Raw genomic sequence first — 16,644 nt, forward strand, 5'->3', positions numbered from 1 at the left:
ACAGGTAGTCCTCAATTTACAAACTATTAATTTAGTGACCATTCAAAGTTATAACAGCACTGAAAAAAGTTACTTATGACGCTTTCTCACATTTACGATTACTGCAAGGTCCCCATGATGATTTGATCAAAATTTGGATACTTGGCAACTGGCATGTATTTATGACAGATGCTGTGCCCTGGGGTCATGTGATCACTTTTTGTGATCTTCTGACAAACAAAGTCAATGGGGAAGCCAGATTCACTTAACAACTATGTTACTAATTTAACAACTGCAGTGATTCACATAACAATTGTGGCAAGAAAGATCATAAAATGGGGCAAAACTAATTTAACAACTGTCTTGATTAGCAGTGGAAATGTTGGGCTCAATTGTAATTACAATTTGAGGACTACCTGTAATCACTTTCCAAGATCTGGACTCTATTCTCCTGTTAATATATTCAATTTGAATTTTTAAAGTTGCTAAATCTAGCAACTATTACTAGAAAAATTGCAAAAACATTATTTTCTCTACCATGGCTTTTAGCACTAGAAGAGACAGTTGGATAAACCCACTCATCTAAAGTATATAGAAATGAGTTAAATCTTCAGTAAACGCTGCATATAATCTCAATCCAAGAAATGGAATACTGTAGAAGATTTTACAGAAAGAACAATTTGTGATGAGATCAAAACACAAAGACGCAATATATAATAGCTCTGAAATACTATTTTTCAAAGACCTGGAAAATAAGATTACTTTTCACACAATTTTCATGTATGTTTCTTAGCAAATGAATATTTAACATTATTTTCTCCCATTCATTATAACAAATTATTCAATTTATAATCTGTAATCACATGTTTACTTTACAGGGCAGAAATTTCTATAAGCTAAGACAAAGTAATTTCCTTTTTTATTTTGTATATTTGGAAACTGCTCATCTCCCTCACTGAAAGTCTCTGTATAGTGTACAAAGAGACATAACAACACAAAAGCCATAATATAGATATGCATAATATAGAATGCAAACTATTGGTTAGTTTTTTAAAGCATAGAGGCCAAAAATCATGCCTGCCTTCTTATATTAGGAAAGTCCAGCACTCTACTATGGTACTAACTCTAGCAGAGTGTTATTATTATTCTCTCCTAATAGATTAATGCTCTTTTCATTAAATTACAGCATATTTAAAACTATATGTAAACAGCATTAAATTATGCCAGTCTAATTATAATGAGTGAAAATTGGCTTCCAGTTAAGTTGTCTAGTACATGCTACAATGATTTAATTTGATTTACAATATAATTAAAAGGTTTAAGTAGGTGTTTATAATATTTTGAATTGTTTTAATTTGAAAACACCCAGTTTCCCTTTCCTCCCAATAAACAGGTTTACTGTGGACAAAATAATTATGCTTGTTCTTCACCAAGATGCAGAAGATTACCTGTATTATTGCTATATATTTGTATTTATATATTTGCTGGCTGTGGAATTCTGGGAGTTGAAGTCCACATGCCTTAAAATTGTCAAGGTTGAGAAACACTGATCTACATAGATGATATAGGCTGAATAAAATGTTTTGGGTCAGATCTTCACCTTGTGCTTAATATCTTGAAAATGCCAATAATTGAGATAACACTGTGTTCTTTATACAGATTTTGAATTTCATAATGTTTAAAGTCATTCTCATTTTGATTTTGGAAATGGATTTGTAAGATATAGACATATTATCAAGACTGTACCAAATGGCTTTTGAAATTGCCATTTGCTTCTAATTTGAATGGACTGCTCCTGTTGAATTACTTAATATGGATAAAGGGATCAAGAGTTGTTGGTCAGGTTTTCAATATGTCATATTCCAATGAACATATTTAGTTGCAAATCTTTACTCTGCTATTGTAATGGAATGTGTGGATGACCTGGTGGGAGGAGGGAAAGAAGTGCTGCCTAGGAAACAATCAGAGAAGAGAGACAGGAGCCCTCAGTGGCTTAATGGTCAGAGAAAGAAATTTAGGAAGGACCCACCCTAATGGATCAAAAGCGGTAGTGGGAAGTTAGCATCTTCAGACTTGCAAGATCTTGTTAAGGTATCCTTACAATAAAGTAGAATTAGCTCATCTAGTCATATTTCCTGTCTAATTTACTTTGGAAATCTGACAGCAATTAATCCTATAATGCTATTCATGTATTCTTTATTTTTTTACATGAAGATAAGGCTTTGCAGTGAAATAAATGGTGGAGGCACCATGGACAAAATGGCTTTATGCAGTCAAAGAGTTCTTGAAAGAAAAAAATCTTGAGTTATGAATACCATATGGAATTTTAATGTTTACATTTTGAAATTTGAGTATTTTAAATAGGAATATTTCTTGTCAGTTTCAATAAGAAAAAATAACAATATGTATTTCTGTTTGTAATTTAATTAACATAATCTGCCCGGGGCAAAACTTCCCAAGGATGCTTAAAGAAGATTTATAATAATTGATTTGAATATATGGCAAAAAAATAACAAGCTTTAATTTAAATTACTCTAGCAAGAAAACGCCCTCTCTGACATTTCATTAATAGATATCATTAATACACACTCACATAGTGTTCTATATTTTTTATTGTGCTACCTAAAAAAATTGTTAGAGGAAAGCTAAAATGATTATAAGAACTATCAAACTTATAACTTGAGTCAGTATCTAGGTTTAGACTCTGTATATTTCCAAACCATTAATTTTTCATTAGCAGACAAATTTGCTGTATTTAAAATTGTTATGTATTTATTAAGCAATTTCTGACAGGTTAGTTTACTGAAGTTGCATTGCAGAGTTCCTGTGGAGCTATAGCTAAACCAAGGTAAAAGATGCTATGCAATACAAAAAGCTTTTTTTATATCATATTATGTCAAAGAGTGAACCTGATAATATAGTTCATATTTGGAGTATTGTTTAACATATTAACAGTCCTCTAAGCCATTAACACCTTACTATATTTCATTTATTTTTAGAGGTTTAATTCCCCTAACACAAGACTACTGTCATATCAGATTCCCAGAGGTATGACAGTTTTAGAGTTAGCAATTTATATTAGGAATTTGGCATAGTGATACTGAAGGTCCACAGGGCCCAAAATTCAGGAAGCTGATTAAAGAGGAAACATAAACTTTCCATACTACCATACAGGAAATTCCAATATCACTATATGCATTTTAGTACTGATGCATACATACCCCTGTGGCATTGTGTTGTATTCTTTCTCATATAATATATATGTTTGCAGAAAGCCCAAGAATTTTAGGTGACAAAATACTTCCCCAAAATTGGATTCAGCTTATCCATTGATGGGCTTATTCACATGTATATGCAGTAATATTTTTAAAGTATCCATACATCCTGTATATACTTGCAAATAAGGCCCCAAAAGATCATCTGATCCTCAAATTTTTAACAAAATATTATAAACAATTGTGCCTCTTTGACCAATGGTTAAGTTCATCGTGATAACTGAAGCATACAAAGATGTTGAGAGTTGGCTTATCTGCAGGTGGCCTTATATATAATATATATAAACCACAAAATATACATCTGGTCAGATCTCAGAATCAGGCATCTTTCCACATTAATATGGCACTTTTATCAGAGATTTTAAAGTAATGTTGGGAGTGGCTAGCTTCTAATAAAAGAATGATTAATTTAATTTTTCATCAAAACTAATAAATAATTAGAATAACCTGATCAAACAGCTACTCAATCATATGCAAAGGGAATAATTTCATACAACTGTTTTAAAAAATGTTCCAATAGAGTCCTTCCTAACTAATATATAGGGTAAAATAATTTAACTAATTTTAAATAATAATTTTCTATGCAACTGCTTTATAAAAGAAACAGTATCTTTGGGGAAACTGATTTGCAAATCTCGCTAAATTTAATTTATAAATTAGCATTAAGTTCAGCTTATTTTCTGCAAGATAAATTTCCCTGAACTTTTTCTATGAGTGCTATTACAGCTTTATTCCCCACAGAAACAAAGAAATGTTTTAGGAAATGATTCTTTAGGGAAGGAAGCTGCAAGTGAAAATTAATGTTCAGACAGAGCATTCCTCCTATGTACCTTTCTTGTACTGAACAATTCTATGGACAATTCTATGGGCAAACTAAGCAAATCCCTGCATGTTACTGCTTTTATCTTTTACAAGTGAAGGAGGTGGCCTTAAATTATGATAAGTAATACTGGCTTGTTTTTGGAGGATTTATTTTTAAGCTCCCTAAAATTTATCTTTTTCTTGTTTGGGGCAGACCAATTATTTCTATATTCCCTGACCAATTCTGAGCACAATGGTGGAATTATGAAGCTCTTTTTAGCTTCTGTCTCAAACCCTATAATTGCATCCGTTGCCCTTTCATGCCCAGCCTTGATGCCAGTTGGCTGCATTACCTAAAATCTGGGTGAGTAACTAATCAATAACTTATTACATGGGTGAGAGTAATGCTGCAGAAAATGTACAAAATTTTGAACATAACTTACATTTTTTTAAATGTTAGAGTCAAAATTATTCTTTTGACTTCTGTACATTCTAAAGACACATGAATATTACAACTCATGGCAAACATACAGTATACACATAGTTATAGTGTATAATATAGTATATAGGCCATAGTACATTACCATTATGGTGTTTCCTTCTGAGGTAAGCAACATTATACCAAGTACAGAAAAGGAATAAGAAATAATAAAAAAGAAATTAAAGGCATAAAATAAGAGAAAGGGAAAAGAAATATAATCTATGACAATACAATTCACTATACTTATACCCTTCTACTCTTGCAAACTATCCTTGCTTCTAGCATGTCCTTACACCAATTCATGTGTTCCTTTTCTGCTTTTAAACTTTTCACCTGCCTATTTTTCAGAATTTTGTTCATTACACTAACCACTACTTTCTCAGATCTCTCTTCCTCTTAATACATTGATTCTTTCTTCAGACACTTGTTCTGTAATATGATCCTTGTTCATTCTCTTTATGACATACATAAAGGACTAAAGGAACCCATTCATTTTACTTTGTTCATTCTTGATTTACCTCATTGACTTAAAATTCAGAATTATACATTAAACTTGTATTTATCTTTCTCCTGACAAACCCAGTTCTTACTTCGATACAATAAATTGGCTAGAGGCATGCTATTTTGAGGGTGAAGGTTTCTTAGGTAACATCTTAAGCGGTGTTTAGGGGATGTCTATGTCAGTGCTTTTCTATTTATAAGGGCTTTAGGTGTGGGTGTGTCAAGTAAGGGGCTTGTGCTGAGTCATCAGAAGAGGCTTGTGATGGGTCTTGTGATGATGAAGTTACTCCAGGTCAGGTTTTTTTTCCCTTTCCTTCCATGTTTCCCAGAATTATGGTCTTCTTAAAAGAGCTGGGTCTTCACATAATGTGTCCAAAGTAATTTGAGCTAGTCATTTATGATCCAAGTAAAAACTCTGAGTGGATTTATTTGATGTTTCATTTTAAAAAATATTTTGATATCTTATATCTCTCCATTTTTTTCAAGTTCAGTAAACATTTTATCAAGGTGCCACAATTCATTTACTTGCTTTATTTTTTCTTGTCATTTATTCAGCCCATTTTCTCTGTCAAACAAAGTTATCTTGACCAATATATAATAATTTGTAATCCATATTCCCAGTTACATCAATCTACTTAATATTTGTTATAGTTTGAATTCTTGAACATGACATAATCTACAATAAAAAATACAAGGACATTTGCATCCTCTAAACACACTTCTAAAGTCACCACCAAGTATTCCTTATGGAGCTTTTTTTGCTCACTGTAATCTCTTGTACCTTTTTGAATAACATACAACAGTTATTGAAACGTGTTGCATTTTCTTTACCTCTTTTAATTATCTATTCTGTCCTTTTCCATGTGCACATATGGATAATCATAGACTAAAAACCCATATTCAGAACAGACCTTTTCCTAAGCAGAGAGTCAATAAATACTGCTTTAATTCATTACTGGATTTTTAAATGGCCCACTCATTTTTTTCTGTATGTTTAGTCATGCTTGCATCTATTGTAGCTTTTCATGTCACCTAATATTCTAGATTCCATTCATTCAGAATGTTGCACAGTTTATTCACCAAATTCATCTATGGCTCTCCCATTAACATTATTACTGGAGCGTAACATGCAACTACCACCATCCTATGAGTTTCTACTTTCACACCCAGAGTAGTCTAGACCAGGGCTTTTCAACCTTTTCACCGATTGTACCACTTTTAGGATATGGCAATATTTGAGTACCACTTAGCAAGGTGTCAAAAACTTAATGACCAAAAAAAAACCCAAAACCTGTTTAAAGTTGCAATTGCACTGAAATGACTTATGACCATTTTTCACACTTATGACCACTGCAGCATGTCCAGGGTCATGTGATTTATATTTGGATGCTTGGCAACTGATTCATATTTATGATGGTCACAGTGTCCCAGGGTCATGTGATCCCCTTTTGCAACCTTTTGACAAGCAAAGTCAATGGCAGGGCTGCTGGTGGCCAAGTGCTAAGGTGGGACTTCCCTCCTGAAGGAAGAATTTGAACCTCCGCCATATTTTCTCTCTTCCATATATTCATCAAACAAGGAAAAGCCTCCAGAGACAGAAAAGACAAACTGCTGAGTGAACTAGCTTAAAAAGGCACATTCCCCTTTAAGAATTAGTTACTGGCTAGAAAGGAAAGTTGAGCGCAGCCGGCAGCCGGCACTTAAGGAAGAAAAAAAAATGTAGTAAGTTTTGGCTGCCAGCTAAGGCAGCCTCCCCAAATGGCTCCATTCATAAGTAAAGGAATGCTACAGGCAAAATCCATTCAGGAGAAAATTAGTTCAAAATCCTTTGCAGCAAAACTTACAGCTAACAATACAGAGCAATAGAAGCTAACAGGTGACATCAGCCAAATAGAAATTGCCAAACACTCCTTAAGAACACAAAGCCCACATTGCACAAATCCTAGAACTTCAAAGTCACAAAAGCACATAAGAATCCTTCCACTCTCCATTTCCCTCCCTCCCTCATGCCTCACCTCCAGCCATTGCTGCCTTTTTTCATTCCTCTTGGAGGGTGACCCCTCCCCCACTGCATTTCTTATCTGTTTGCTGCTGCAAGCACAGGTGGCTGCCATAGCAGTTGTAGATTGGCTCATGGCCAGTCTGCTTGATCTCCTCTCCTCCCATCCTCCTCCTCCTTCATCTTTCCCTTCGGTGCAGCTAGAGCTGACTCCACCTCCTCCCAAGACTGCTTCTTTTTCTCTCTCTCCCTCTCCTGCCCAAGCTGCCTCCTTTTATAGCCTCTCCTGTTTCTGCCCCCCTCCTCTTCCTTTCTCATGGGGGAGGGTGAGCCAGAAGTGAGCCTGGGTCTTTGCCTCTCACCTCAGCCACTCTGCAGCTCCAGAGGACTCTCTCACAATAAGTCCTTGCTCGTGCTGGCTCTTTCCCTCCCCCTCTACACTTGGCTAGACAGGGCTGTGTACCACCTGCTACAAGTGGTATGCGTACCACCGGTTGAAATGCCCTGGTCTAGACTAGAGGGCACCAATGGAAACATACTTTCAGTGCTGTTTTTATGAATGTGTTACATTCCAATATTTTGTTATAAGTCTGTTTGCAAGTCCAACAATCATAAAAAAATGTGCCCTAACCCCTATGCCCTATGAACAGTAATGACTGCCTTGGCTTCCTCTTGCCCCTTACTCCCAAGCCAGGCCAGTTGTCCCATAAGCCATTGTGACCCTCATTGGAGAAGGGCCACTGGCAAGGCAACCAGGCATCACTGCTTCACTGCCTCAACAGGCAGAGGGATGAGGTGCATTCTGGTCCTATCAGCCATTCTTGCGCTGCCTCATTTCCCTATGCAAATCTTTCTAAGGATGTTTAGGGAGAGATGGGTATGAACTGCCTTTCTCAGTGGTCCCAGGCTCATGCATGGCTCAATGTATTTTTTTCTTATCCACCCAATCTATGGAAATTGGAGGCTTGGGTGATATTGCTGCCAAGCATAGTGTGCAGCACACCATAAACTAACCCTTTTCTGCCTTTTCCCGACTTCCAGAACTTTCTAGGTTGGAGTTGCAAACAGGTTTGTTTGTTTGTTGAAAGCTCACAACTTGAAAGTTCATACGTAATTCTGTACATTTTAGAAAGTTTATTCAAATCTAAACTATTGCCCTAAATGTATTCATCAACTATACTATACTTTCATTTATTTATTTATTCTTTTTATCACTTCTTACATTCCAAGGCACAATTTCCCATGTGCAATGATAATCAATGGGTAAGTCTACAAATATTGGCATCAATGCTCATCATGGCATTGCTTAATAGGAATCATGCAGCATTCCTTGCTAAGGATGAGGGCAGCAATGATCTGTTCTGGCACATGTAGCTTGTATACCATAAACACATTCAAAACCAAATTTTTCTACAATGATGCTCACATTGCTCTAGAATCTTTAAACTTTCAAGTCAACATTCAGTTTTCTAAGTCAATATGCTGTTACTCAGACCACACCCAATAGAAAGTACATATCATAGCACAATTGCTTGTAATTAGATGACCTCAATAAAACAAGTATTTCTATAAATTAATGTATTCATTATAAATTACATTTATATTTCCAGAAAATTAATTTTTTTAAAAAAAATGTTTGATCTCATTTAGAATTAACACAAAAAATGTTTTTACCTCCTGATTAGCAGCTGCTAGTTCCTCTTCAAGCGCTGAGACTCTTTCTAAGGAAACCCTTAGTCGTTCCCTTACCTAGAAGAAAAATATATTATGTAGCAACTTGTTTTTGATCTCCGAAGTTTATAGATTCCATCATTAAAGTGACAAGATGCCTAATATATTACCAACTCTTCCCCATTAACAATGAACAATTCAAATAGTCTTGGCAACAAGAGCCTTACATTTCATTTATGCTGGGTCTATAGCTTTCTGATCTGGTAAATAATTGCCATGTGAAGCATTGGCTAAGAAATGTTTACTATCTATATTTTCTTTTAATCTAATGAATCCTTGCCTTTCTTCTCTTTCATACTGGATAGTTTATAGGTAAATATACAACTATTTCAACTAAGTCACTCTTCATTACCCTAACCATTGACGCTTCATCACATAGCTATTCTGAATTTTCTGTTTCTTCTTTATCCACCTTCTTCTTCTCCAGAATAAATTTTCAGTAATTTACTTTGCAATTTATATTTTATTTTACCATTTCCGTAGAACATCTTTTCTCTAGGGAATCTTTCTACTCATCTTTATTTCCACTTCGGAGGTTGGTTTTGGAAATACATTGCTAATATTCTAGCTTATTCTCAACACAAGGAAAAGCAGGACTGCAATAAGTATAAAGTCACAAGTCATAAAAAAAACATGATAACAATAAAATAGCAACTCTGTATCTTTGGCTGAGATATACTCTTTGTAACTAACCATAAAAGGTATTGTTGTGGGGTAAAATTGAAGAAAGAAATGTATAGGAAGTCCTGGAGGAAAAGCAGAACAAAAGATGCAGTGGTGGGATTCAAATATGTGAACAACTAGTTCTCTGTGTGGATGCCACTTCTGGAAGTCCATTCTGGGAGTCCATTCTGGAAGTCCATTCACACCAAACTGGTGAGAACTGGCTGAATCCCACACTGAAAAGGTGACTAATACATAGAAAGATAGTTGATTTCTACTATAGTGGACCATCAATCTATATCCAGGTGCCTGAAGTGTAGTTTTTTTAAAAATCAATTTCTGTTACCAGACCACATTACACAAACAGGCTGAACCAAAAGTTTCTCTTTTTTCCCTTCCATAAATTTTGTGGGATTATTTCCTTTTTCTTAAAAAAAGGATTTATAGAACAATTTTCATTGTCTCCATAAAAACTCTATTATTACTTTTGAGGAATGCTGTTTGGAACAAGCTTTGAAGATTACAAAAAATGGGCTTGGTTTTTTTGCCTATGACTTTGCATTGTTCACACCAGTACTATACCATCATTTTTTGAAGGACATTCACCCTCTTCTCTTCTCTTCTCTTCTCTTCCATTGTGACTATAAGGAGATTGGAAGTGTTTGCTTCCATTTTCAATTAATGATTTTTCAAAATGTACAAATTGGAAAAAGATATTAGTTTCAAACATGACTTCTCAGAAGAAACCAACTTCAGCACTGGATAATGATGTTTGACTTATTCAGAAAAGAAAACTAACTTGGGAATCCTAGCTGAGATACTGTAATAGCAATAGCACTAGCATTTAGACTTATATGCCATTCCATAGCACTTTACAGCCCTCTCTTAGCAGTTTACAGAGTCAGCATATTGTCCCCAACAATCTGGCTTCTCATTTTATCGACCTCGGAAGGATCGAACTCCTGGCAGTGAGTTGAATCAGTCTGCAATACTGCATTCTAACTACTGCATCACCATGGTTCTTACGATCAAGTAAACAACAATGTTGTTCAAAATGCAAGCAAATACTTATCTATATCCAATCAAGTTGGAAAACAGAAGTGGATGTAAACTGGCTTACATGTGCCCAGATCAATTTAACCTAAATCAATATCACAGTGAATGAGCAAAATATTTTTTAATATTTATTTTTATTCTTTCCTCCTAAATGTAGACATTTCACTTTCATCTAACAAAAATTACACGCTCTAACTTTTCTATGAAGACCAGGGACTGCTTTGTCTTGACAATAATAAGCATTTCATTTTCATAATCTGAAAAGTATCATTTTTATAAAGAATTATAAATTGCAAATTGAGCTTCTTATCAAGTTTTATCAATTTTATATAATTGTCAATGTAACATCAGAATAATACCTTTTTCCTGAAACAATGACAAATCAATTTAGCTTTGGGTTATGCAGCTTGGTATATTATTAGGCATCAAGCAATTCAGTCTGCTGAATTCAGTCTACTTCTAGGAGGTTGGTATATATAGAATTAACTAAGCAATCAATGTACTAAAGTTACAATGGCTGTCACTTATTTTGTTAATAGGTAAGAAAACTCTTTCAGTCTCTATCCTGTATTAAAAAGAATGCTGAAAAGTTATTATATGGTTGGGGGAGGGAGAGATTTTTACTTACTAAAATAAATTCTTTGTTGAATGTTCATGCTAATGGTTTATTTATTATGTGCTATAAGAACACACTACATTTGTTGTTGTTAGTTGCAAAGTCGTGTCCGACCCATTGTGACCCCATGGACAACATTCCTCCAGGCCTTCCTGTCCTCTACCATTTTGGAGTCCATTGAAGCTCACGCCTACTGCTTCAGTGACTCCATCCAGCCACCTCATTCTCTGTTGTCCCCTTCTTCTATTGCCCTCAATCTTTCCCAGCATTAGGCTCTTCTCCAGGGAGTCCTTCCTTCTCATTAGGTGGTCAAAGTACTTAAATTTCAACTTCTGGATCTGGCCTTCTAAAGAGCAGTCAGGGTTGATCTCCTCTAGGACTGACCGGTTTGATCGCCTTGCAGTCCAGGGGACTCGCAGGAGTCTTCTCCAGCACCATAGTTCAAAGACCTCAATATTTTTGCTCTCAGCCTTTCTTATGTTCCAACTTTCACAGCCATACATTGCAACTGGGAAAACCATGGCCTTGACTATACATACTTTTGTTGGCAGGGTGATGTCTCTGCTTTTTAGTATGCTGTCTAGATTTGCCATAGCTTTCCTCCCCAGGAGCAAGCGTCTTTTAATTTCTTGGCTGCAGTCCCCATCTGTGGTGATCTTGGAGCCCAAGAAGATAAAATCTGTCACTACCTCCATTTCTTCCCCATCTATTTGCCAGGAATTCAGAGGGCCGGAAGCCATGATCTTGGTTTTCTTAATGTTGAGTTTCAAGCCAATTTTTAATAATAATAATAATAATAATAATAATAATAATAATAATAATAATAATAATAATAATAATAATAAAGTTGGAAGGGACCTTGAAGGTCATTGAGTCCAACCCCCTGCTCAGGCAGGAAACCCTACACCATTTTGGACAGATGGCTGTCCAGTCTCTTCTTAAAAACTTCCGTTCTTGGACCATTCACCACTTCTGGAGGCAGGTTGTTCCATTGGTAAATTGTTCTAACTGTCAGGAAGTTTCTCCTTAGTTCTAGGTTGCTTCTCTCCTTGATTAGTTTCCATCCGTTGTTTCTTGTCCTGCCCTCAGACGCTTTGGAGAATAGCTTGACTCCCTCTTCTTTGTGGCAGTCCCTGAGATATTGGAATACTGCTATCATGTCTTCCCTTGTCCTTCTCTTTGTTTTGCACTCTCGTTCTTCACCCGCATCAAGAGGCTCTTTAGTTCCTCTTCACTTTCTGCCATTAGAGTGGTATCATCTGCATATCTTAGGTTGTTGATATTTCTCCCGGCAATCTTAATAATTTTGATTCATCTAGCCCTGCCTTTCTCATGATGTGCTCTGCATATAAGTTAAATAAGCAGGGTGACAGAATAAAAGCCTTGTCGGACTGCTTTCCCAATTTTGAACCAATCAGTGGTTCTGTGTCCAGTTCTCACTGCTGCTTCTTGACCTGCATATAGGTTTCTCAAGAGACAAATAAGATGGTCTGGTACTTAAGAACTTGCCACAATTTTTTGTGAACCACACAATCAAAGGCTTTAGCATAGTCAATGAAGCAGAAGTAGATGTTTTTCTGGAACTCCCTAGCTTTCTCCATGATCCAGCGTATGTTGGCAATTTAATCTCTAGTTCCTCTGCCTCTTCGAAATCCTGCCTATACTTCTGGAAGTTTTCGATCCATATACTGCTGGAATCTAGCTTGTAGGGTTTTAAGCATAACTTTACTTGCATGTGAAATGAGTGCAATGGAGCGATAGTTTGAACATTCTTTGGCATTGCCTTTCTTTGGAATTGGAATATCCTGTGGCCACTGTTGAGTTTTCCAAATTTGCTGGCAAATTGAGTGTAGCACTTTTACTGCATCGTCTTTTAAGATTTTGAATAGCGCAGCTGGAATACTGTCACCTCCACTAGCTTTGTTGTTGCTCAGCTTTCCTAAGGCCCATTTCACTTCACATTCTAGGATATCTGGCTCAAGGTCAGTGACCACGTCATCATGATTATCAGGGATGCTAAGCTTGTTCTTGTATATTTCTTCTGTGTCATTTTGCACCTCTTTTTAATCTCTTCTGCCTCTGTTAGGTCCCTGCCATTTTGGTCCTTTATCATGCCCATCTTTGCATGAAACGTTCCCTTCATATCTCCAATTTTCTTGAAGAGGTCTCTGGTTCTCCCTATACTATTGTTTTCTTCTATTTCTTTGCACTGTTCATTTAAGAGGGCATTCTTATCTCTTCTAGCTATTTTCTGGAAATCTGCATTCAATTGGGTGTATCTTTCTCTTTCTCCCTTGCCTTTAGCTTCCCTTCTTTCCTCAGCTATTTGCAAAGCTTCCTCAGACAGCCATTTTGCTTTCTTGCATTTCTTTTTCTTTGGTATGGTTTTAGTTGCTACCTCTTGTACAATGTTGTGAACCTCCGTCCATAGTTCTTCAGGCACTCTATCTATCAGATCTAATTCCTTAAATCTATTTGTCACCAGTATTATAAAAAATACTGGTCTCCAAAGACCATTTCCAGCAATAATGCATTATGTAAATTCTGATTACAAAGATTAAATTTAATCACTATGGAAACGTAAAGGTTTCCTGGGACTTTATAATATTGTTTGAATGGCGGAATAATATTATTTTCAATAGTTTAGTATCATTTCAAATAAAAGAAACAGTAAATGTGTTTTGATAGCATTCTAAATTTATATGTAATCATTAATATTCATTTCTCAAAAAAAAAACAAAAAACCCAGGAATCTATTGGTATACCTAGTAACTATTATTTCCATATAATTCATTTAAAAGAGAACTAGACATCCCAGACCAGCAGCAGCCAACACTCCGAAGCAGCCACAACTGTCATTCCCTGGGAGTCATAAATCCTGGATTTTGGACACATTCTATAAATTAGCACTTTTGAAGTTATCTTGATTCAAAAATTGATGCCTGAATTATGAACTGTTTTACACAGTTCAATGTCATAACAAGAGTTTTACTAGTATATAGTAAAACAAATTAACTGCGATTAATTGACTCGTTTGGAAGTAGTTACAAACTCTGACAGTTTGATCCAGCTTGAACACTACAGAGTGGAATCGCCTCTATGGATATTGCATTTGGGGCTCAAAGCTTTGGGCATTTTGTTCATATGAAGGTTAGTTTTATTCGTTAGGATTCCCTAATTGTTAAGAATAGAGATTTCTGTGCATGTGATGTATCTGCTATCTCCAATGCACATCAGAAGTGGAAAGCAAAACTTATTTTAATCAATGCTTCAACATGGAAAGTGGAGAAATATTATCCTATCATTTACTTTCTTATTGTGACTCTTTTGTAGTAAATTAGCATTAAAAACAAAGTCTTTCAAATATATAGGTCTGCTAGTCATACTATTAAAGTTAAAATCTAATTTCCTCACTAGGCACCATGCCATGTACAATCTGATATTTCATATATTGCAGCTGTAAAAGGTATTTTTTAAATGTTGATAATAAACTAACAACTTGATACTCTTCATTAGCTCTTTGATTTTAGGTCAATGGAAGGCAGGCTCTTAACAAAATATATTAATACAGAAGAACAAAGCACTTCAAGCAAATATTTAATTAAGTGGAATTCAGTTTAAGGTAAAATAGTCTATCTCAGATCAGTCTTCCTCACAGGATTGTTAATCAGAGGAATACGATGAACACAGATCATGATGTATACAATTAAGGTTGGATTTTAATTCTTTTCCTCATCATTATAATGAAAAAAAATGTTTCAAATATCTGAGATGTTGGAAAATATGGACTTTCTTTCAAAAAATTGCAAAGAGAAATACATGCCTCATCTGATAATCTGAAAAGACTCTGCTTTTATATGCTGATGAAATCTGATGTCTGCTTTGGGAATTAATAAATGAACTTCAAAAATCATAAAAATGTATCAATAGTTCAATGTTTGCTATTTTAGAACAAAAAAAATGGGGAATATACAAATCCTCAAGAAAGTTAGTTCTTCTGAATGGTCTGGCACTGACTTCACTGAAGGGCATAACACATGTGTTCAATATAAAGGCTTGACACGATCATCACAACATTTTAACATATAGTTTTTGCCTCTATTGCTATTTCAAGAACAACAACAACAACAACAACAACAACAACAAAAAGATGACGTGGGGAATAACGTCCTGAAATGATCATCTTCACATATGCCAATAGAATGAGGAGCAAATCTTCAGACTAGGGGAAGCAAAGAGAGAATATGCAACGTAAGCAAGCATTTATTTCCATACTGTACCTTTTCATCTAAAGCCTTATGGTGCTCAAACAAAGATTTCAATGCTTTCAGAACTTCAACTTCACTGGAAACTCCTGAGGGAGACTGTGCTTGGCGTTTCACCACTGTCATTCTCAGTGACCTTTCATGTCTTGAAACAAGGCACTCCAAATGTTCCAGTAACAGCTGTTTCAACATTAAAAAAGGTAGTTCATTAGTACCTAAAACTCAGTGCCACTGTATTTCTAAAACCTAAAAGAAAATCGTAACAAAAGTGGCAAGTTTTCCAATATTAGAAACCTTATAACACTTTCCCCCCCCCCAAGCTCCTGTGTAAACAAAATAGCAGGAAATAAACTGTACATAATAATTATTGGAACTCTTGGAATAAACAGCTTCATTTTTATTTGTTATTTATGTATTTATTAGTTAGGTTTATATCCCATATTTCCTGCATGAGCTCAAGACAGGGTACCTAGCACTTCTTTCAACTTTCCCTCATAAAAATCTTATGAGTTAGGTTGGATTGAGAGAGAATGACTCTCAATGATGTCCATGGATGACAGAGGACTTGAATCTGAGTCTCTCTGGCCCTAGTCCAGTTCACTATATCACAATACCTGGAGTGATAAACTAAAAAAAATCTAATAATAGGAATATATTGTTAATTGAGACAGAATTGAAATAAACTAAAAACAATCAGTATATAAATACAGGTGAAAGTATATTATGCTTACGTTAATATTTAACCAATAAGCATCAGCTTGAATCAAAATCAGCAGGACCTTGAAAAAAAGGACTGTTTACTGATGGGAATGCATCATGATCTACTATGCTGGTCTAGTCAATGAAGGATGATAGATAGATGAGTTTTGACTTCACAGTCGAAGTCATCCATATGGCTTCCATTCCTACGGGAAGATTAGAACCTAGATTTCCCTTCTATCAGTCAAGCACCTCAGCCACTACAAGCCACTCCTCAGTTAGCAACTGCCTTGTTTAGTGATTATTCATAAATACAACAGTAATAAATGGAAATTAAAAAAAAAATTCTGACCAGTGCACACATTTATGATTAATTTTTGTGTAGCTGACAACAAAAGCCTTCAGTGAGAAACTGATTAAGATATGGTTAATTTCAGGCAACAGTACTAGCCAGCCTGAGGGTTCTAATCAACTAATTAAGGTCAGTGAGCTTGTCTTTAGCACTTTTTGGGATATATTAAGCTATAGAGAAAAACGCATCAGGAAGATTGCTTGTCTAAGTAATTTCTTAGTCCTGG

At 35.4% G+C, this 16,644-nt stretch overlaps 1 protein-coding gene across 13 annotated transcripts in view; it reads right to left on the bottom strand.

The window, feature by feature from the left end:
• Window positions 1-16,644, bottom strand: part of PPFIA2 (PTPRF interacting protein alpha 2) — a 253,973-nt gene that overhangs the window by 95,161 nt on the left and 142,168 nt on the right. For all 13 annotated transcript variants that reach the window (XR_005559073.1, XM_039362959.1, XM_039362956.1 and 10 more), the window contains 2 exons: window positions 15,383-15,547; window positions 8,711-8,785 (listed from right to left, as the gene is read on the bottom strand). Coding sequence is in view for 12 of the 13 variants with exons in the window: in XM_039362959.1 (XP_039218893.1) it covers window positions 8,711-8,785; window positions 15,383-15,547 (240 nt within the window). In the remaining variant the exon portion in view is untranslated. The remainder of the gene's footprint in view (window positions 1-8,710; window positions 8,786-15,382; window positions 15,548-16,644) is intronic.

This window comes from Crotalus tigris, unplaced genomic scaffold, assembly GCF_016545835.1.
Source record: "Crotalus tigris isolate CLP2741 ecotype Arizona unplaced genomic scaffold, ASM1654583v1 scf7180000019496.3020429, whole genome shotgun sequence".
NCBI lineage: Eukaryota > Metazoa > Chordata > Lepidosauria > Squamata > Viperidae > Crotalus > Crotalus tigris.